Source organism: Pristiophorus japonicus, chromosome 1 (genome assembly GCF_044704955.1).
Source record: "Pristiophorus japonicus isolate sPriJap1 chromosome 1, sPriJap1.hap1, whole genome shotgun sequence".
Taxonomy (NCBI): domain Eukaryota; kingdom Metazoa; phylum Chordata; class Chondrichthyes; family Pristiophoridae; genus Pristiophorus; species Pristiophorus japonicus.
In genome coordinates this window covers 385,975,293-385,999,460 of record NC_091977.1, presented here as the reverse complement: position 1 = coordinate 385,999,460, position 24,168 = coordinate 385,975,293, and the positions used below count along the sequence as shown (strand labels likewise).

General features: G+C 45.8%; 1 protein-coding gene across 2 annotated transcripts in view; it reads right to left on the bottom strand.

Annotated features, from left to right (window-relative positions):
• Window positions 1–24,168, bottom strand: part of ube2wb (ubiquitin conjugating enzyme E2 Wb) — a 117,550-nt gene that overhangs the window by 72,995 nt on the left and 20,387 nt on the right. The window contains exon 3 of one of the 2 annotated variants that reach the window (XM_070891141.1): window positions 10,785–10,935. In XM_070891141.1, the coding sequence (XP_070747242.1) occupies window positions 10,785–10,935 (151 nt within the window). The remainder of the gene's footprint in view (window positions 1–10,784; window positions 10,936–24,168) is intronic. The other variant, XM_070891147.1, reaches the window with a different exon arrangement.

Genomic DNA, 24,168 nt, shown 5'->3' with positions numbered 1-24,168 from the left:
ATATCAGAAAGTGATCACATTCATTATACTAGTGGGGCACAGTCATAGCTGGGATCGGTGCTGGGACCAGGGATCGGTGCTGGGACCACAACTGTTTACAATATACATAGATGACCTAGAAGAGGGGACAGAGTGTAGTGTAACAAAATTTGCAGATGACACAAAGATTAGTGGGAAAGCGGGTTGTGTAGAGGACACAGAGAGGCTGCAAAGAGATTTGGATAGGTTAAGCGAATGGGCTAAGGTTTGGCAGATGGAATACAATGTCGGAAAGTGTGAGGTCATCCAGCTTCGGAAAAAAAAAAAAAACAGTAAAAGGGAATATTATTTGAATGGGGAGAAATTACAACATGCTGAGGTGCAGAGCGACCTGGGGGTCCTTGTGCATGAATCCCAAAAAGTTAGTTTGCAGGTGCAGCAGGTAATCAGGAAGGCGAATGGAATGTTGGCCTTCATTGCGAGAGGGATGGAGTACAAAAGCAGGGAGGTCCTGCTGCAACTGTACAGGGTATTGGTGAGGCCGCACCTGAAGTACTGCGTGCAGTTTTGGTCACCTTACTTAAGGAAGGATATACTCGCTTTGGGATGGGGGGTACAGAGACGATTCACTAGGCTGATTCCAGAGATGAGGGGGTTACCTTATGATGATAGATTGAGTAGACTGGGTCTTTACTCGTTGGGAGTTCAGAAGGATGAGGGGTGATCTTATAGAAATATTTAAAATAACGAAAGGGATAGACAAGATAGAGGCAGAGAGGTTGTTTCCACTGGTCAGGGAGACTAGAACTAGGGGGCACAGCCTCAAAATACGGGGGAGCCAATTTAAAACCGAGTTGAGAAGGAATTTCTTCTCCCAGAGGGTTGTGAATCTGTGGAATTCTCTGCCCAAGGAAGCAGTTGAGGCTAGCTCATTGAATGTATTCACAGATAGATAGATAGATTTTTAATCAATAAGGGAATTAAGGGTTATGGGGAGCGGGCGGGTAAGTGGAGCTGAGTCCACGGCCAGATCAGCCATGATCTTGTTGAATGGCGGAGCAGGCTCGAGGGGCTTGATGGCCTACTCCTGTTCCTAATTCTTACGTTCTTATGTTTCTCACTCTTGACCAACATCTGTATAGGAGACAAGCCTCAATTACTCTCATTTCTCATATTGAGCAACTTCTCCTTTAACTCCACTCATTTTCTCCAAGTTAAAGGTATTGCTATGGGAACCCACATGGGTCGTAGCTATGCCTGTCTTTTTGTGGGATATGTGGAACATTCTTTGTTCCAGTCCTACTCGTGTCCCCTCCCTCACCTCTAGTACATTGATGACTGCATCGGTGCCGCTTCCTGCTCTTGCCCTAAACTAGAAAATTTAATTCACTTTGCATCCAATTTCCATCCTTCCCTCACCATCACATGGTCCATCTCTGACTCTTCCCTTCTCTTCCTCAACTTATCTGTCTCCATTTCTGGGGATAGATTTTCGACCAGTATCCACTATAAGCCCACCGACTCCCACAGCTACCTGGAGTACACTTCATCCCATCCCCATCTTGCAAGGACTCCATTTCATTCTCCCAGTTTCTCCGACTCCGTCACATCTGCCCTGACAACGCAATCTTTCACACTCGTGTCTCCGACGTCTTTTTTCCTCAACTGATTATTGCCCTCCACCGTGGTTTTCTCGCTTTTTTCTCTTTGTCTTCAATGGCAGGTGGTCATTGTTCTGCCATTCACACCCTATCTCGACTAACCTTTTTCTAACTCCTGCCATTACCATTTCAATTCAGCCCATCTCTCTAATCTCTCCTGCCTTCCACCCTATCAGACCTTCCCTTTTGTTCTTTCTTCTCCTCCCCCTTTCAATGTTTAAGAATGTGTTCTTTACGAACCTTTGCCAGTCCTGACGAAGGGCTGTCGACCCAAAATGTTAACTCTGTTTTTCCCTCCACAGGTGCTGCCTGACCCGCTGAGATTTCCAGCATTTTGTGTTTTTATTTCAGATTCCAGCATCCGCAATATTTTACTCTTATTTCTCATCTATGCGGTTCCTGTGGGTAAACGATATGGGGGCAAAATTGTCTTCTGCGCCTCCTGTTAACACCTCCAGGAGGCGTCTGTTTTCACTTAGGGGGAGGGGAGGGAAAGAGCACGACTGGCTCTCGCTAAATTGCCCGGGAGTTAGCAGAGGTGCGAACACAGTAGCGCCGCAACCCACTAGTAGTGCTCCAGGTCGCCGTGCCTCCATAATGACGCATCATAATGGGGACCCTTTTGCGTATCACGGTGAGCCCTTTCCACCCCACGGTGAAAATTGGCCCACGCCAGCCTCGTGGGTCGCAAACTGGGCGGACCTACACTTCCGGGGCAGAGGTTATGGGGAGGTGTGTGGCCTGCGCCAGCCTCGTGGGTCGCAAACTGAACAGACCTACACTCCCGGGGCGGAGCTTACAGGGGAGGTGCGTGGTGCTGTGCGCCGCCATTTTTCTTATTTGGGTAACTTACCAGTTGACCCATGCTCCATCGATGTCGCATGGTCCGGGCCACGATCGTGCTGCCCCGAGAGATGGAGAACATGGTGCAGGTGTAAAGGGGGTTTGGTGGAAGAACGTGATTCAGATCTAACAGAGGGCGGGAGAAAGTTACCCATCTTCCCATTTAGATCACGTTTTTGTTCTCATCTACCCCTCCTTTAGGCCTGGAACATATTATTAGCTTGACAAATTTGTTATTTTTGAGGTTGTAACCAGCAGGGTAGCTAAGAAGGAAAAAGTGAATGCAGTGCATTTGTATTTTCAAAAAGCATTCAATAAGGAGCCACACAAAGGTTATTAAACAAAATCAGGGATCATGTGATTGTACATAATATCAGGGATCATGGGATTGGCGGGAATATATTAGTATGGATTGAGGATTGGTAACTAGACAGAAAACGGGAAATTTTTGGGTTGGCAGGCTGTAACTAGTGGAGTATCACAAGGATAAGTGCTTGGGCCTCAGCTATTTACAATCTTTATCAATGATTCAAATGAGGGGACTGAGTGTAATGTATCCATGTTTGGTGACGATACAAAGTTAGGTGGGTAAGTAAGCTGTAAGGAGGACGCAAAAGGATATAGACAGGTTAAATGAGTGGGCAAGAACATGGTAGATGGAATATAATGTAGGGGAAGTGTGAAGTTGTCCACTGCAGTAGGAAAAATAGAAAGAGGAATTTTTTTTAGATGGTGAGACACTGATCTGGGTATCATTGTACTCGAATCACAACGTTAATATGCAGGTACAGCAAGCAATTAGGAAAGCAAATGGTAAGTTAGCCTTTATTACAATGGGATTGGAGTACAAGAGTAAAGAAGTCTTACTACAATTATATAATAGCCTTGGTTTGACCACACCTGGAGTAGTGTACACAGATTTGGTCAGGAAGGATATGCCTTAGAGGGAGTGCAACGAAGGTAAACTAGACTGATTCCCAGGGTGAGGGGATTGTCTATGAGGATTGTGTAGACTGGGCCCATATTCCCCAGAATTTAGAAGAATGAGGGGTGACTTCATTGAAACATATTACATAAGGGGCTTGACAGTATAGATGCTGGGAGGATGTTTCCCCCGGCTAGCGAGTCTAGAACTAGGGTTCCCAGTCAGTTTTTCCTGTAAGGTGTACGGCCACGCACTGCTCCAGGGAACCCATGCAGCCGGCTGGTCGGCATTTCAATGTAAAAACCACGCATGCGTGGTATTTTCAATTGCCTACGCAGCTCCTTAAAAGGACCGCGCAGGGCCAAAAGAAAATTACAGCGTACGTAGATCACAGTCTCAGGACACGGGGTTTGTCACTTAAAAGCAAGATGAGGAGGAATTTCTTCACTCAAAGCGTTGTGAAGCTTTGGAATTCTGTACCCCAAGAGAGCTGTGGATACTGAATCATTGAGTATATTCAAGGCTGAGATAGATAGATTATTGAATGGCAGATCAGGTTCAAGGAGCTGTATGACCTACTCATGCTCCTAATTCTTATGTTCTTATTATATTTACAAAGTGTACAGTCACAGAATAAGGGGTCAGCCATTTCGGATTGAGCCAAGGAAAAACTTCTTCACTCAGAGTTGTGAATTTGGAATTCTGTACCCGAGAGAGCCGTGGATCCTCAATCAACAACAACTTGTATTTATATAGCGCCTTTAACGTAGTAAAACATCCCAAGATGCTTCACAGGAGTGTTATAAGAAAGATTTGACACCGAGCTAGATAAAAAATTACAGCAGATGACGAAAAGCTTGGTCAAAGGTAGGTTTTAAGGAGCGTCATAAAGGAGGAGAGCGGGAGAGGTGGAAAGGTTTAGGGAGGTAATCCAAGAGCTGAGGACCGAGGCAGCTGAAGGCATGGCCACCGGTGGTTGAGCGATTATAATCAGGGATGTGCAAGAGGGCAGAATTTGAGGAGCGCAGATATCTTGGGGTTTTGTGAGGCTGAAGGAGATTACAGAGATAGGGAGGGGCGAGGCCATGGAGGGATTTGTAAACAAGGATGAGAATTTTGAGATTGATAGATTATTGGATATTGAGGGAATCAAGGGATATAGGGATAGGGCGGGAAAGTGGAGTTTATGTAGAAGATCTGCGGTGATATTGAATGGGGGAGCAGGCTCAAGGGCCCATATGACCTACTGCAGCTCCTATTTCTTATGCGAGTTCAAATCCCGCCACCGCAGCTGGGGAATTTATATTCAGTTAATTAAAATAATCTGGAATAAAAAGCTAGCATCAGTAATGAAATGACTATGAAACTATCGGATTGTCGTAAAACCCATCTGGTTCACTAATGTCCTTTAGGGAAGGAAATTTGCCGTCCTTATCTGGTTAGGCCTATATGTTATTCCAGATCCACAGCAATGTGGTTGACTCTTAACTTCCCTCTGAAATGGCCTAGCATACCACTCAGTTGTACAAAACCGCTACGAAAAACAATAGTAAGAATAAAACTGGATGGACCACCCGACATCAACCTAGGCACCGGCTTCGGACACGACAAAGGCACACCCAGCCCAGTCGACACTGCAAAGTCCTCCTCACGAACATCTGGGGACTCGTGCCAAAATTGGGAGAGCTGTCCCACAGATGAGTCAAGCAACAGCCTAACTTAGTCATACTCACTGAATCATACCTTTCAGCCAACATCCCAGACTCCTCCACGACCATCCCTGGATATGTCCTGTCCCACCGGCAGGATAGACCCACCAGAGGTGGAGGCACAGTGGTATACAGTCGGGAGGGAGTGGACCTGGGAGCCCTCAACATTGACTCCAGACCCCACAGCATCAGGTCAAGCATGGGCAAGGAAACCTCCTGCTAATTACCACCTACCACTCTCCCTCAGCTGATGAATCAGTACTGCTCCATGTTGACCACCACTTGGAAGAAGCATTGATAACAGCAATGGCACAGGGTGTACTCTGGGTGGGAGACTTCAATGTCCATCACCAAGAGTGGCACGGTAACACCATTACTGACTGAGCTGGCAGAGTCCTGAAGCATATAGCTGCCAGACTGGGCCTAAGGCAGGTGATGAGAGAGCCAACACGAGGGAAAAACCTCCTTGACCTCGTCCTCACCAATCTACTTATTGCAGATGCATCTGTCAATAATAATATTGGTAGAAGTGATCACCGCCGTAAATATTTTCAATGACCCAGCCTCCACAGCTCTCTGGGGCAGAGAATTCCACAGATTTACAATCCTCAAAGAAATTCCTCCTCACCTCAGTTTTAAATGGGCAGCCCCTTATTCTAAAACTATGCCCCCTAGTTCTAGATTCCCCCATGAGTGGAAACATCCTCTTACATCCACCTTGTCAAGCCCCCTCATTATCTTATGTGTCTCAATAAGATCACCTCATTCTTCTGAACTCCAATGAGTACAGGCCCAAGCTCTTCAACCTTCCTTCATAAGTGAATCCCTTCATCTCAGGAATCAACCAAGTGAACCTTCTCTGAACATAGAAACATAGAATGGCCTTCAAAGTATATCCCTCCTTAAATAAGGAGACCACAACTATACGCAGTTCTCTCGGTGTAGCCTCACCAATACCCTGCAGCAGGACTCCTCTGCTTTTATACTCCATCCCCTTTGCAATAAAAGCTAACATTCCATTTGTCTTCCTGATTACTTGCTTTACCTGCATACCAACTGTGTTTCATGCACAAGGACCCCCAGGTCTCTCTGTACTGCAGCATTTTACAATTTTTCTCCATTTAAATAATAATTTGCTTTTTTATTTTTTCTACCAAAGTGGATAACCTCACACTTTCACACATTATACTCCATCTGCCAAATATTTGCCCACTCACTTCGCCTGTTTATATCGCTTTATACATTTTGTGTCCTCCTCACAACTTGCTTTCCCACCCACTTTTGTATCATCAGCAAACTTGGCTACATTACACTCGGTACCTTCATAGAGCAGCACCAGGTGTACCTAAAAACAAGGTCCAACCTGGGGAAACTGCAACACAGGACTACATGCATGCTAAACAGTGGAAGCTGCATACTATAGCCAAAAGCTAAGCAATCCCACAACCAATGGATCAGATCAAAGATCTGCATTCCTGCCACATCTAGTTGTGAATGGTGGAGGACAATTAAACAGCTAATGGGAGGAGGAGGCTCCATGAATATCCCCATCTCAATGATGGCAGGGCCCAGCATGCAAGTGCAAAAGACAAAGCTGAAGCGTTACCTACCCGACAATGTGGAAAACTGTCCACAAAAAAAACAGGACAAATCCAACCTGGCCAATTTACCACCCCATCAGTCTACTCTCAATCATCAGCAAAGTGATGGAAGATGTCGATGACAATGCTATCAAGTGACACTTAATCACTAATAACCTGCTCACCTATGCTCAGTTCGGGTTCCACCAGGACCACTCAGCTCCAGACCTCATTACAGCCTAGGTCCAAACGTGGACATAAGAGCTGAATTCCAGAAGTGAGTGTGTCTGCCCTTATCAAGGCAGCATTTTCCCCAGCATGCCAGCAAGGAGCCCTAATGAAATTCAAGTCAATGGGAATCAGGGGGAAAACTCTCCACTGGCTGGAGTCATACCAACACAAAGGAAGATGGTTGTGGTTGTTGGAGGACAATCATCACAGCCCCAGGACATCACTGCAGGAGTTCCTCAGGGCAGTATCTTCGGCCGAACCAGTCAACTGCTGCAATGACCTCCCCTCCATCATAAGGTCTGAAGTGGGGATGTTCGCTGATGATTGCAGTGTGTTCAGTTCCATTTGCAACTTTTCAGATAATGAAGCAGTCCATGCTCGCATGCAGCAAGACCTGGACAACATGCAGGCTTGGGCTGATAAGTGGCAAGTAGCACTTGTGCCACACAAGTGCCAGACAATGACCATTTCCAACAAACAACAGTCTAACCACTGCCCCTTGACATTCAATGGCATTACCATTGCCGAGTTCCCTTTCAACATCCTGGGAGTCACCACTGACCATAACCTTAACTGGACCAGCCACATAAGTAAGCTGGACCTGGGGGTACTTGTGCATGAAACACAAAAGGATAGTATGCAAGTACAGCAAGTGATAAGGAAGGCCAATGGTATCTTGGCCTTTATTGCAAAGAGGATGGAGTACTACAGCTATATAAGGTATTGGTGAGGCCACACCTGGAATACTGCGTGCAGTTTTGGTTTCCATATTTACAAAAGGATATACTTGCTTTGGAGGCAGTTCAGAGAAGGTTCACTAGGTTGATTCCAGGGATAAGGGGGTTGACTTAAGAAAGGTTGAGTAGGTTGGGCCTCTACGCATTGGAATTCAGGAGAATGAGAGGTGATCTTCTCGAAACGTCTAAGATTATGAAGGGGCTTGACAAGGGGAATGCAGAGAGGATGTTTCCACTGATGGGGGAGACTAGAACTAGAGGGCACGATCTTAGAATAAGGGGCCGCCCATTTAAAACAGAGATGAGGAGAAATTTCCTCTGAGGGTTGTAAATCTGTGGAATTCGCTGCCTCAGAGAGCTGTGGAAGCTGGGACATTGAATAAATTTAAGACAGAAATTGACAGTTTCTTAAACGATAAGGGGTTTATGGGGGAGCGGGCGGTGAAGTGGAGCTGAGTCCATGATCAGATCAGCCATGATCTTATTGAATGGCGGAGCAGGCTTGAGGGGCCATATGGCCTAATCCTGTTCCTATTTCTTCTGTTCTTATGTTCTTAAGAGCAGGCCAAAGCCTGGGTATTCTGCGACAAGTGTCTCACCTCTTGACTCCCCAAGCCTTTCCACCATCTACAAAGCACAAGTCAGCAGTGTGATTGAATACTCTTCACTTGCCTGGATGAGTGCAGCTCCAACACCATTCAAGAAGCTCACCACCATCCAGGGCAAAGCAGCCCACTTGATTGGCAGCCCATCCACCACATTAAACATTCACTCCCTCCACCAAAGGCTGCAGTGTGCATCATCTACAAAATGCACTGCAGCAACTTGCTATGGCTTCTTCAACAGCACCTCCCAAACCCACGACCTCTACCACCTAGAAGAACAGGGCAGCAGGCGCACGGGAACACCATCACCTCCAAGTTACATACCATCCCGACTTGGAAATATATCGTATTCCTTCATTGTTGCTGGGTCAAAATCCTGGAACTCTCTCCCCAACAGTACTATGGGAGTACCTTCACCACTTGGGACTGCAGCAATTCAAGAAGGTGGCTCACCACTAACTTCTCAAGCGCAATAAATGCTGGCCTTGCCAGCAATGCCCACATCCCAGGAACGAATAAAAAGTATTTATCCAATTCTCTTTTGAAAGTTATTATTGGATCTGCTTCTACCACCCTATCAGGTAGTGCATTCCAAATCATAACAACTGTGTCATTTTTTTCCTCATGTCGCCACTGGTTCTTTTGCCAATTACTGTAAATCTGTGTCCTCTGCTTACTGAGCCTTCTGCCACTGGAAACCAATTCTCCTTATTTACACTATCAACACCTTTAAAGATTTTGAACATCTCTATCAAATCTCCTGTTCACCATGTCTGCTCAAAGAACAAACCCAGTTTCTCTAGTCTCTTCATGTATCTTTCATCCCGAATGCCATTCTTGTACATCCCCTCCAAAGCCTTAACACCCTTCCCAAGTGTGGTGCTCATAATTGGCTACAATACTCCAGGTGGAGCATAACTTCCTTGCTTTTGTACTCTATTCCATTATTTCTAAAGCCAAGGATCCCATTTTTCATAGCCTTCTCAATTTTTCCTGCCAACCTCAAAGACTTGTGTATGTACACCCCCAGGTCTCTCTGTTCCTGCATCTGGAGAGAGGGAGAGGGGAGAGGGAGAGGGGAGAGGGGAGAGGGGAGAGGGAGAGGGAGAGGGAGAGGGAGAGGGAGAGGGAGAGGGAGAGGGAGAGGGAGAGGGAGAGGGAGAGGGAGAGGGAGAGGGAGAGGGAGAGGGAGAGGGAGAGGGAGAGGGAGAGGGAGAGGGAGAGGGAGAGGGGGAGGGGGAGGGGGAGGGAGAGGGGGAGGGGGAGAGGGGGAGGGGGAGAGACACACTGACCAAGGCAGGCAGGCAGAGAGAAGAGAGAGGGGGAGAGAGAGAGAGAAGAGAGAGGGGGAGAGAGAGGGAGAGAGAGAGAGAGAGAGAGAGAGAGAGAGAGAGAGAGAGAGAGAGAGAGAGAGAGAGAGAGAGAGAGAGGAGAGAGAGAGAGAGGGGGAGAGAGAGAGAGAGGGGGAGAGAGAGAGAGGGGGAGAGAGAGAGAGGGGGAGACACACACTGACCGAGGCGCAGAGAGAGAGAGACTCTGACCGAGGCAGAGAGAGAGAGAGACACACACTGACAGAGGCAGAGAGAGAGAGACACACTGACAGAGGCAGAGAGAGAGAGACACACTGACAGAGGCAGAGAGAGAGAGACACACTGACAGAGGCAGAGAGAGAGAGACACACTGACAGAGGCAGAGAGAGAGAGAGAGAGAGAGAGAGAGAGAGAGACTGAGAGGCAAAGAGAGACACACGGGTGGGGGGGTGGGGGGCGTCCCAACATGCTGTTGGAGGGCTCCCAGTGCTGCAGTAGGTGAGTAGAAACTTAATTTTTTATTTAGTGATTTTATCATTTATTTTTATTTTTTTTGATTGATTTATTTATCATTTATTATTGATGATGGCTCTTTATTTGTAAAAGTGAAGTGTTTAATGTTTGTAAACTCCCCCATCCCCTCCCTATGCCTGATTGATAAGTGTAGGCAAGGTTTTTCTGTGTAGAAAAATCTACACTTGCTCCATTCTAAGTTAGTTTGGGGTAAGTTTTCGCTGCCTAAAATTGCAAAACAGGCGTAAGTGGCTGGTAGCGCCCCCTTTTGAAAAAAAACACTGTTCTAAAACGAAACTATTCTAACTCACTAGAATTGGAGCTAACTAAATGCCGAGACTTGCAATTTCTAAGATACTCCATTCTAAACTAGTTGCTCCTCGAGCCGAAACTTGAGCCCAATGTGATTGAAAATTCATTAAATAAAAAAATGCAACTGCCATGGTTTAAATCACATGAAATGTAATTATTATAAATTCATCAAAACTCTGCAAATAATTTACATCAATAAGTGCTTAAACATAAATAATAAACTTAAAATGTGATTGCCTATTATGTTGGTCAAAGTGTAGAATAGATGATAAAACAAGGGATTTTCTGAGTTTCCATATAGCTCTTACTTTGATTTAGTACATTATTTTATGTCTTTAATTTTACCATGTTCCTATTAAGTAGTTAAACATACACTTACAGGAACAAACATTGCAGTCATCAGGTTCTGTCTGTGTACAAGTATTACCTGAGGTGAATCAAAAGGGTAACGACTGCTGAACTTGAAGAGAAGCTGAAATTTCTCCCCTTCATATAATGTGCCAGGAGCTCCTTCCATGTCTACAATCCACCTGTAAACATAAAATAAATTATGTGGTCTGTACAGGACTAGTTATTTATCACATATCCACCTCAACATAACACCCTTACCATCTAGCTAACTTTCTGTTGAGGAAAACAATCAAGTGATGGGACATGTAACTGCACCTTCAATTACCCACATAAATCAACACTTGATTTCCATCATACTGAGATGGACCAGCATAGATTTCCAAATTTATCAATATCCTACAGCCTGGCAGGTCGAGAATGGAGACCCAAAGTAGCAAGACTGCTGAGGGTTAAAAGGTGAAGGCGAGCAAGAATAATTTGCATTTATATAGCACCTTTAATATAGAAAAATGTCCCAAAGCACAAGTTGTAATAAAAAAAAGTTGACAGACAATGATGTAGAATATTTGACGGGGTAACCAAATGCTTCGTCAAGAAGTTGGATTTTATGGGTGTCTTAAAGGCAGAGGCGAAGAGGCTTTGGCAGGAAATTCCAGACCATCGGTCTTCGGCGGCTGAAGATACAACCAGTAATAATGGGGTGAATTGGGGGAGGGGAGCATAAAAGCCCAGAGTCAAAGGAACGCAGATTTTGGGGCAGCAGATGTAGGGCCAGAGGTGGTTAGAAAGATTGGGACAGATGAGGTCATGAAGGGATTAAACAAAGATGATAACTTTGAATTGGAGCCACTGGGGAACTGGGAGCCAATGTAGATCAGCAGGACTTGGTGCAGGATAGAGTCAGGCAGCAGAGTTTTGTATAGCTGGTTTATGGAAAGTGGAGGTTGGCCAGGAGAGCATTGGAATAGTCAAGTCTGGAGGATAAAAGGATGGATGCGGGATTAGAAAGTAGATGGGACGAGGTAGGACAGAGGTGTAGAATGATACAGGTGGAAGTAGGCGGTCTTTGTGATGGAGAGGCTATGTGGTCAGAAGTTCAGTTCGTAGTCAAATAGGATGTTGAGGTTGCAAACGGTCTGGTTCAGCTTGAATCAATGTTTGGGAAGGGATTGGAATTGGTGGCAAGGGTATGGGGTTTGTGGCAGGGGCAAAAGATGATGGCTTCGATGTTCCCAATGTTTAACTGGGATAAACTGCAGTTCATCCGAGACAACATGTTCGACAAGAAAACAAACACCGAGGCAGCGGTGACGAGAGGTAGCGCTTGGTGTCCTCAGTGTTTGTGACGAAGATAACACCAACGACCAGCGTGCAGTCAAAGAACTAGAGGGAGCCAAGAATAAATCTGGGAACTTCAGAAGCAACTATGAGGGTGGGAAGAAAAGGAGATCCTCTGGCTACAATCACATAGGTAAGTCAAAGGCTGTAGAGGTGTCAAGGATGAGGGGAAGTTATAATCACCATGTTCACAGTCTCAGAGGACATCATGTCACTTTGATTGGGGGTATTTAAGTGCCGCGGCACAAATAGAAGCGGTATTGAATAGATTCAAATATGGAGTTGTGGGAAAGATGGACACAGATCTGAGAGATGTTGAAGGTCTTAATAGCAAAGGCAGAATGGTGATGGAGCAGGAGTTTACAGAGCAGAGAGGTTATGGTTGGGTTTTTTGAGGAACTGTTGATCATAGCAGTTTTCAAAAGGAGAGGGAACAATTTACAATATCAGCTAGCATGGGGCCAGTAAGGGAAGTTGGGTGGTCAGCAGTTTAGTGTGAATTAAGCCAAGGGAAAATGAGGTGGGTCTCATTGACAAGATGAGCGCAGAGGGGCCAAAAGGGAACATAGGCGAGAAACCAGTGAAAGACAAGTTCATGGGTAGGGCTAGTAAAACACAGGAAGCAGCAGAGACAGCTGAACGGATGGTCTGAATCACTCCACAAGACATCAAGAAATGACTAAGCACAATGGATACAGCAAAGACTATGGGGCTCTACAACATCCCAGCTATCATTCTGAAGACTTGTGTTCCAGAACTAGCCGTGCTTCTAGCCAAGCTGTTCCAGTACAGCCTCAACACTGGCATCTACCCAACAAAGTGAAAAATTGCCCAGGTATGCCCTGTCCGTAACAAGTAGGACAAATCCAATCTGGCCAATTACTACCCTTTCAGCCTACTCAATCATCAGTAACATGATGGAAGAGGTTGTTGACAGTGCTATTGCGCAGCACTTGCTCACCAATAACCTGCTCACTGATGCTCAGTTCAGGTTCCGCCAGGACCACACAGCTCCAGACCTCAATACAGCCTTGCGTTGAACATCGACAAAACAGCTGAATTCCATAGGTGAGGAGAGAGTGACTGCCCTTAGTATCAAGGCAGCATTTGACTGAATGTGGCACCAAGGAGCCCTGGTAAAATTGAAGTCAATGGGAAAACTCTCCACGGGCTGGAGTCATACAGAGCACAAAGGGAGATGGTTGTGGTTGTTGGAGTTCAATCATCGTAGTTCCTCAGGCTGGTGTCCTAGACCCAACCATCTTCAGCTTCTTCATCAAGAACCCTCCCTCCATCACAAGGTCAAAAGTGAGGATGTTTTCTGATGGTTGCACATTGCTCAGTTCCATTCGCAATTCCTCAGATAATGAAGCAATCCATACTCGCATGCAGCAAGTGCTGGACAACATCCAGGCTTGGGCTGATAAGTGGCAAGTAATATTCATGTCCATCTCCAACAAAAGAGTGTCTAACCACCTCCCCATGACATTCAACGGCATTACCATTGTCTGACCTCCTATCAACATTCTGGGCTCACCATTGATTAGAAACTTAACTGGACCAGCTACATAAATACTGTGGCTACAAAAGCAAGTCAGAGGCTGGGTATTCTGCAGAGAGTGTCTCACCTCTTGACACCCCAAATTATTTCCACCATCTACAATGCACAAGTCAGGAGTGTGATGGAATACTCTCCACTTGCCTGGATGAGTGCAGCTCCAACAACATTCGAGCTCAACTCCATCCAGGACAAAGCAACCCGCTTAATCAGCCACCCATTCACCACCTTAAACATTCACTCACTCCACATAGCTGTCATGTGTACCATCTACAAGATGCACTGCAGCAACTTGCCGAGGCTACTTCGACAGCACCTCCAAAACCCGCAATCTCTACCACCTCGATGAACAAGGGCAGCAGCTGCATGGGAACACCATCACCTGCAAGTCATACATCATCATTGCTGTTTCGTCAAAATTCTGAAACTCCCTCCCTAACACTGCTGGGAGTACCTTCATCACAGGGGCGGCAGTGGTTCGAGATGACGGTTCACCACCACCACCTTCTCAAGGGCAATTAGGGATGGGCAATAAATGCTGGCATTGCCAGCAACACCCACATCCCATGAACGAATAAATAAATTTTTTTTTTATCTTGGTGACAAAAAAGTCCATGAGCTCCTTGCATTTGCTGTTGGAGGCGAGGGTGGAAGGGGCAGGGGAGAAGGGTTTTAGGAGATGGTCATTAGTGCAATAAAGAAGCCATCTTTGGTCTCTAGGATGATCCTGGAGTAATAGGCGGTTATGGAAGAAATTAGCTTTGTAAACGCACACGCAAGTGGACAAAGAAATTTCAGGTTTCAAAATGCTCTCCAGGCTTTGTGAACACCTGTGATCTAGGAAGTGCATCAATCTGTACTGTTCTACAGAAAACTGGTTTACATTTTATCTCTGTACTTCATTTCCAACTTTTTGGCAAACACTATTTTGAGTTTTGCACACCGGTGGTCCACTCCCCAGCGGTACTTAAAAACCATTGGCGCATGACTTCTCCGAATTTCTTGCTTCACCGTTTTTCAGAATGTCCCAGAGCACTTTAACAGCCAATTAAGTATTTGAAAGTGTTGGCACTGTTGTATAAGCTAATTAAAAAAAGATTTGTTCACGGGATATGGGTAACGCTAGCAAGACCAGCATTTATTGCCCATCCCTAATTGCTCTCGAGAAGGTGGTGGTGAGCCGCCTTCTTGAACCGCTGCAGTCCATGTGGTGAAGATACTCCCACAATGCTGATTTTGTTGTAGCGGTTTGTTACAATTGAGTAGCTTGCTAGGCCATTTCAGAGGGCAGTTAAGTGTCAACCACATTGCTATAGGTCTGAATCGCATATAGGGCCGACCACGCAAGGACGGCAGATTTCCTTCCCTAAAGGACATCAGTGAAGCAGTTAGGTTTTTCCGACAATCCGGTAGTTTCAGAGTCACCATTACTGATACTAGCTTTTTAATTTCAAATGTATTTAATTAACTGAATTTAAATTCCCCCAGCTGTGGTGGGATTTGAACTCACATCTCCGGATTACTAGTCCAGGCTTCTGGCTTACTAGTCCAGTAACATGAGCACTGCGCTGCCGTATCCAGATTTGTGTACAGCAAAGTCCTACGTTCACCCGAGGAGGCAGATGAGGTCTCGGATTAACATCTTATCTGAAAGATGGCATCTCCGACAATGCAGCACCCTCTCAGTACTGCACTAAAGTGCCAGCCCAGATTATGTGCTCAAGACTCTGGAGTGGGGGTTGAACCCAATGACCTTCTGGCTCAGAAATGAGAATGCTACCACAGACAAGGTCGACACCCAAGGATGTATATTTAGCGCTATGCAAAAATTCACACATTGGTACACCTCCAAATGACTTAGATGTAGTAATAACTGCTCGGAGAGGATTACAATTCATGGGACACTGGCACCAGTACTGGGGAAAGAGGGAGTCTTTGGGACGGGCTCCACTTAAACTGAGCTGGCACCAGTGCCCTGGCAAACTGAATAACTGGGGCTGTAGACAGGCCTTTAAACTAAAAAAGGGGGGGGACATTTTAGAAATCTAGAGAAAAGTCAATAGAGCAGTGTAGCGATTTGGGTAAAGAAAAGCAGAGTGCGACAGGAAGGGACAGAGTTTATCGGTTATAGTGCTTCAGCAAATAAGGTGAAAGCAGGGAATTATGGTAAAAAGTCTAATATGCATTACAGAGACGAGGTAAGGTGACCAAGGTTGGGAACTAAATAGTCCAGGGTACTGGACATTTTGAAAAGATAGGCAGAATGGGGAGAGGGGGATGGGGGAGGGGGAGGGGGAGGGGGAGGGGGGAAAGAGGAGGTAGCCCTGAGAATAAAGGATAGGAAGTAGAATTAGTATGGGTGGAGGCAAGAAATAACATGGTGCAGAAAACACAGGTGGGAGTAGTTTATAGGCCCCCTAACAGTTTCTGTTGGACAACATATTAATCACCAAATAATAGGAGCTTGTAACAATGGTAATGCAATAATTGTGGGGGACTTCAATTTTCATATAGACTGGCCAAAACAAATTGACAAAGGTAGTCAGTTCATGGAATGTATTTGAGACAGTTTCCTAGAACAATATATTGTGGAACCAACCAAGGGACAGGCTATTTTAGATCTTGTATTGTGCAATTAGACCAGGTAAATTAGTAATATAATAAAGGATCCTATGGGGAAGAGTGATCATAATATGATAGAATTACACATTGTGTTCAAGTGTGAAATACTTAAATAGGTAACAGGTCTTAAACTTAAATAAAGCCAATTACATAGGTGTGAGGGGCAAGTTGGCTAAGGTAGATTGGAAAATTATATTAGAAGGTATGACAACAGATAAGGTGGCAAACATTTAAAGAAATACCCCAAAATTCTCAACGAATATACACTCCATTGAATAAAAACTCCACAGGAAAAGTGATCCATCCTTGACGACTTAAAGAAGTTAAGGATAGTATTAGATTTTTTTTTACATTCGTTCATGGGATGTGGACGTTGCTTGCAAGGCCAGCATTTATCACCCATCCCCAATTGTCCTTGAACCGCTGCATTCCGTGTAGTGAAGGTACTCCCACAGTGCGATTAGGGAGGGAGTTCCAGGATTTTGACCCAGCAACGTTGAAGGAACGGCAATATATTTCCAAGTCAGGATGGTGTGTGATTTGAAGGAGAATTTGCAAGAGGTGGTGTTCCCACACACCTGCTGTCCTTGTCTTTCTAGTTGGTAGAGGTCGTGGGTTTGGGAGGTGCTGCCGAAGAAGCTTTGGTGAGCTGCTGCAGTGCATCTTGTAGATGGGACACACTGCAGCCATGGTACAACATCAGTGGAGGGAGTGAATCTTTAAGTTGGTGGATGGGGTGCCAATCAAGCGGCTTGCTTTGTCCTGGATGGTGTGGAGCTTCTTAAGTGTTGTTGGAGCTGCACCCATCCAGGCAAATGGAGAGTATTCCATCACACTCCTGACTTGTGTCTTGTAGATGGTGGAAAGGCTTTGGGAAGTCAGGAGATGAGACACTCGCCGCAGAATACCCAGCCTCCGACTTGCTCGTTGCCACAGTATTTATGTGGCTGATCCAGTTAAGTTTCTGGTCAATGGTAACCCCCCCACCCCAGGATGTTGATGGTTGGTGATTCGGTGATGGTAATGCTGTTGAATGTCATGGGGCAGTGGTTAGACTCTCTTGTTGGAGATAATCATTGACTGGCACTTGTGTGGCGTGAATGTTACTTGCCACTTACCAGCCCAAGCCCAAATTCTTGCTGCATGCGGGCATGGACTGCTTCATTATCTGAGGAGTTGTGAATGGAAGTGATCAGCGAATATCCCCATTTCTGACTTCATGATAGAGGGAAGGTCATTGAAGAAGCAGCTGAAGATGGTTGGGTCTAGAATATTGCCCTGAGGAATTCCTGCAGTGATGTCCTGGGGCTGTGTTGATTGACCTCCAACCACCACAACTATCTTCCTTTGTGTTAGGTATTAAAAGAGGCTTATAATGTTGCAAAGAATAGTAGTAAGCCCGAGGATTGGGAGAGATTTAGAAACCAGCAAAGGATGACAAAAAAAATTGATTAAAAAAAGAGAAAATAGAGTGAGAGTAAACTGGCAAGAAATATGAAAACAGATTCCAAGAGCTTCTACAAGTATGTAAAAAGTAAGTGTGCAGCAAAAGTAAGCATTGGTCCCTTAGAGGCTGAGACAGGAGAAATTATAATGAGGAATAAGGCAATGGCAGAGACTTTAAACAAATATTTTGTATCTGTCTTCACAGTAGAAGACACAAAAAGCACACCAATAATAGTGTGGAACCAAGGGGATAATGAGAATGAGGAACTTAAAAATAATTAAGATCAGTAGAGAAAAAGCACTTGACAAACTAATGGGACCAAAAGCCGACAAATCCCCTGGACTTGATGGCCTACATCCAAGGCTTCTAAAAGATATGGATGCATTAGTTGTGAACTTCCAAAATTCCCTAGATTCTAGAACGGTCCCAGCGGATTGAAAGGAAGCAAATGTAACCTCGCAAAACAAAGGAGAGAGAAAACAGGGAACTACTGGCCAGTTAGCCAGTCATCAGTTGTCGAGAAAATGATGAATCCATTAGTAAGGAAGTGGTAACAGGGCATTTAGAAAATCATATGATTAGGCATGGTTTTATGAAAGGGAAATCATGTTTAACAAATTTATTGGAGTTTTTTTGGTTGAGGTAACGAGCAGGGTCGACAAAGGAGAACCATTGGATGTGGTATATTTGGATTTCCAAAAAGCATTCAATAAGGTGCCACATAAAAGGTTGCTGCGCAAGATGAGGGCTCATCGGGTTGGTGTAATAGATTAGCATGGACAGAGGATTGGTTAATAGACAGAAAACAAGAGTCGGGTTAAACAACTCATTTTCAAGTTGGCAGGCTGTAACTTCTGGTGCGCTGCAAGGATCACTGTTTGTGCCTCAACTAGTTACAATTTATATTAATGACTTAGATAAATGGACTAAGTGTGATGTATCCAAGTTTGCTGAAAATACAAAGTGTGTTAATTACCAATGTTGTGTAAAAGTAACAGGACCAGAATTAACATTTTAGAAGTAACACTTGCTTGAAATACTGATTTCAGCATCCCATTTCTAGTTTGCTTCAAAGTCTTTGAGAAAAGACAAAGAAAGTCTCAAATCCCACACCCTTTAATTGAACTCAGAAACCTACTGATGCATGTTAGGAAAATATGCAAGCCAGACAAGCTCAGAAGGCACAGGTTTTTAAAAAACTATTCAGGGGGAAAATACGCAGTTGAAGTCCAGTCTTTTGAGATAGGCTGAGGCCTTCAGATTAAAAAAAGACAGCAGTAAAAGTCACAAAAGACAATTTGATGGCTAAATGTAAATCTGTTATCCTGAAATATGTATATTTTTACTTTTTTGTTTAAACTGGTATTTTGGAAATTGGTACCATTTGGCACTGCAAGCAGGAATTTCATCTTTTGGTCAGGTTTCAGTTCTAACCATTGTAATTATGTGATTTAAAAAAAACAATTTACAGCAAACCATTTGTAGAGATTAACAAATTTATATAGCGCATACAAAATATTCCCTGAAACATATCCATTGATTTTAAGGCATCCTGCCTGCATGCACACAAATATCTGTTATATTTGTAGCAGATTAGTCAGTGTTCCATATTCATAAAACATCAATAAATCACAACTGGTAGGGAAAGTACAAGTCAAACACAAGGACAGAGTTGAACAACGATCAATGAAGAATTACAAAGGGCATACGAAACAACAACTCAAGCGCGAGTTGTCAGCACAATCTCGCAATATAATAGAAGCTGAACAAAACATTGAAAATCATTTTGGGTATCAGCTTTGTTTCACCTCTAATGTGGACATCTACTACTAGATACAAGGTTAATATAATGATACATTTTAAAATGACAAGGAAATTATTTTTTCTGTGTTCAAAATGCCTGTAACAATGTTTTCTCAGAGGCCTGTACCCAAGTGAGAAACCTGAAACATGGGTTCAGACAGGTTGCCAGTCTCATCATAATCAGCTGGAGATTCAAGCTCGCAGGCTACAATTCCCATGCACTAATGCATACAACTTGGAGGGCTAGAAATTGGCCAAATAGCACCATCGCCTTTTTATGGCGCTAATCGCGTATAACGTTTTTTTTAAAATCGCACAAATAGCGTCGAAAAATAAACGTGCAAAATTGGCCAAACGCTTTTTGGCTTTCACAATAACCATTTTTTGTGCGCCGAAATGCAATTTCGTGGCGGTAAAAAAAACACCCGTTATGCGCATACGTTAAAAAAAATCCCCCCCACCCCCGTTTTTTCCTCCCGATCCTTCTGGCACCATCCAGGTCACGTGCAGGGTGCATGCGCAGTACACCCAGGGCTGAATCAGCCATTTTTGAGGGGGGATCTAAAGATCTGCAGACTTCAGCACAGCTCAGAATCAGTTAATCAAAAATGTCAGGTGATTGAACAAGGAAGAGGGCCAGGAAATTCACTGTAGATGCAAATGAGGCTCTGGTCACTGCTGTAGAAGGCAAATGGGAGGAGATCTCGAGGAAGGGTCATGGGAAACTACACCCATCCGCTATAATGCTTGTGTGGAAAAGTGTGGCTGAGCAGGTTTCTCAGTGGACTCTATCCAGAGGGACCATGTCCAGTGCAGGAAACCTGCTCAGCCACACTTTACCACAAACACATTATAGCAGATGGGTGTAGTTTTCCACGACCCTTCCCTCGAGATCTCCTCCCATTGCAGGGTCGTCAGAATAAGTAATATTTTTATTTATGCACTCCCAATTACTTAAATTGTAAACGTGACACACTGTTATTGCTAGGCTTAGTGTTTCACCTTATTTGTAATTCATGATCGTCACACATTATAAAGACTGCTTTTTGACATCTTAAGATGTTTCTGCATTTCAATGTTTTCTTGATGAACCATGAGAAACTACCAGGGCCATTAAACAAAGCACGTTGGAGAGCGAGGGTAAGTGCTGCAAAATCCACGGTCTGCGCTGGCTCAATGTTACGTAGTGTCTGTGGGCTAGGCTTCGGTTTATGCGATGTACTGATCTGCGGGCGAGGGTTCAATTAATGCAATGTACTATCAGTCGTCGACATGTAATGCAGTAGTGGTGGTCCTTCACCTGACCCTCGAACAGTTGAGAAACACTGCTCTCACGCAAGATGAAAGCATCATGGATGCTCCCTGGAAATTATGCACTTTCTGCCATGCTGCGCCGAATGTGGTCACAGACGATCTGTATGTTCAGCGAGTGGGATCCCTTTCGGTTTCAGTAAACCTCCGAATCAACAAAAAGGTGCTCGCAGGGTGATGTACACACAGTCAATGGCAGCCTGTACCTTCGGGAAGCCAGCAATTCGCGCAAAGACTGGAGCCCTCTCATTCTGTGCCTCTATGGTCATTGGTAAGTTTATGAAATCCTTCCTGCGTGCATACAGTGCAGTAATCACCTGCGGAAGGAAGCAATGTGTAGCGAACTGCAAGATGGAGCATATGTCCCCTGCTGATGCCTGAAAGGAGCCAGAGGCATAAAAGGCAAGTGCTGCAGTCATCTTCACCTCGATGCGCAGTGCAGTCCTCCTCACACTTGTCGGCTGTATGTCTGCCTTTATGAGCATATCTCTGACCACGCACTGTGCCTCAGACAGACTTCTCCCTGAAAAGTCGAGAGGTAAGGCCTTCTCCCCATAAGTCTGCAAGCTCTTTGATTACGCTGTTCAATAAGCCTTCTTCCAGGTCTGCTCTCCATAGAAAAAGCAGCCAGCAATAATGGCAGAGATAGCATAGGTCCCATTCTTTTTAATGTCCTTACATGTCCTTAAAAACGAAGTATAAACTCACAAAACGCTCAAAGAGCCTTCCCTCCAAATGTTTTCATTCACTGAACTGTAGCTCCATTTTTCAAGATGGTGCCGGTAGCGTCGTGAATCCAACCTGGTAAGACTTGCATTTTTTGGGCGTTTTTTTTCGCGGTATTTAAAAATGGCAGTATTGCCCAATTTGCCAAAAACGGCGCTATCGGAGTATTTGACGTCTAGTGACATCACAAAAAAAAGGGCAGACGGTATTTTTTTTTTTTTTTTTAAATCGCCGGCGGTAAACTGCTGGCCAATTTTGAAAAATGGAAAAAAATTTTAGCGCCAAACACTTTTACCATGAAAAAATAGCAGTAAAATGGGCGCAAGACCGGCCAATTTCTAGCCCATCAAATACATATTTCCCAATGATGGACAGCAAGACTGACCATTCATCGAGCACGTCAGGACTCTATGTTTGCAAGCTTTCCCCCACCAATGGGAAATTGATGAGAATGCAAAACACCAGCGAATTTTTAGGACCAGTGAAATGAACCAGAAGTTGTTTCTGCATGTAAAAACATCAAAGTATGAACTCCAACTTTTTCTTAATTTTTTTCTGAAAAAAAACAATGTAGGTATCATATTCAAAGGGATGTTTACAGCAGGTTACAGGAAAAGACAAACCATGCCAATTTCAAGAAGAAACTTCATGTTTTATCATATATTCTACATGATTACTGCAGCTGGCTTTTAGTTAGTTATACAGCTTGAACCCTCCCTTATCCAGAATTCCCTTATTTGGAACCACACTTTATCCAGAACCATTCCCAGCCACCTGGTGGCACGTGCACAGAACTCCAACATAAACAAATTGAAGTTCTTCCTCGCTGCCAACTCCCGCAATCGCTGGCCTGACCCCATGATCCACCCCTCCATTCCACCTCCCTCCCCATTATCTCTGTCACATTCCCAGCCCAGATATCCCCTTGCTCAATACCTGTACCATCCAATTTAACATGACCACGCCTCATCTGGAAAAATCCCTTATCCAGAACAGGCCAGATCCCGAGGGTTCCGGATAAGCTAGGTTCAATCTGCACTAGGAACTCAAAAGCAACAATTGATATAAACTTCTGGAAGGACTGTGCTAAAGCAGCTTGGGCGGGGGGGGGGGGGGGGGGGGGGTGAGGGAGAGGGTATGAAAAAAAGACTTGTTTAAAATGTTGTCAGAAGTTTCAGCTTAAATACAGTAAGCATTGCAGCACTGAAAGGAAGATAGATCCAACTAAAGGAAATATTAAATGTTTCTTGGTCTTCTTTATAAAAAGCCACATCTTAAATCAAATAGTAAAACATGTCTTTTCAAACTAAGCTCCCCAAGCTTTCAGATTTCTGAAATTATTCACTTGCTCATGCATCATTTAAGTTGTATATTACTAAAACATGCTTTCTGCAACAACAGCATTTTGTTTGAATAGCTGATACTACTTTTCTGAAATTAGGACAGGGGTCCTCAGGAGTTTGCCAATATGTGATAAGGTCGTTCAGACTCCTCCTCTCCCTTCCCTTCCCCCCCCTCTCTCCTTTCCTTCCTGCCTCCATCCTCTCTCCTTCCCTCCTTACACCCCTTCTCCCCCCCACACACCCCTTCTCCCCCCCACACACCCCTTCTCCCCCCCACACACCCCTTCTCCCCCCCACACACCCCTCCCCCCCCACACACCCCTTCTCCTTAACCCCCCCCCCCACACCCACCCACCTTCTCCCCCCCCCACCCCCACACCCCTTCTCTCCCCCCCACACCCCTTCTCTCCCCCCCACACCCCTTCTCTCCCCCCCACACCTCTCCCCACCCCCCCCACCCCCAACCCACCCACCCCCCCTTTTCTCCCCCCCCACCCCACCCCCCACACCCCTTCTCCCCCCACCCCACTTCCCTTCTCCCACCCACCCCACTTCTCCCCACCCACCCCACCCCCCTTCTCCCCCCCCACCCCACCCCCCTTCTCCCCCACCCCACTTCTCCCTCCCCACCCCAGCCCCCACCCCACACCACCCCACTTCTCCCCCACCCCACTTCTCCCCCCACCCCTTCTCCCCCCCACCCCACTTCTTCCCCCCCACCCCACACCCTTCTCTCCCCCCCCACCTCACCTCCCTTCTGCCCCCCCCACCCCACACACCTTCCCCACCCCCACACCCCTTCTCCCCCCCACCCCACTTCTCCCCCCCCCCCAACCCCACACCCCTTCTCTCCCCCCCCCACCTCACCTCCCTTCTGCCCCCCCACCCCACACACCTTCCCCACCCCCACCTCCCCCCCACCCCACCCCCCTTCTCCCCCCCCCACCCCACCCACTTCTCTCCCCCCCCACCCACACCCCTTCTCTCCCCCCCCACCCCACACCCCTTCTCTCCCCCCCACCCCACACCCCTTCTCTCCCCCCACCCCACACCCCTTCTCTTCTCTTCCCCCCCCTCACACACCTTCTCTCCCCCCCCCCCACACACCTTCTCTCCCCCCCCACCTCACACCCCTTCTCCCCCCACCCCACACCCCTTCTCCCCCCACCCCATACCCGTTCTCCCCCCACCCCCACACCCCTTCTCCCTCCCCACCCCACCCCCCTTCTCCCCCCCCACCCCACACCCCTTCTCTACCCCACCC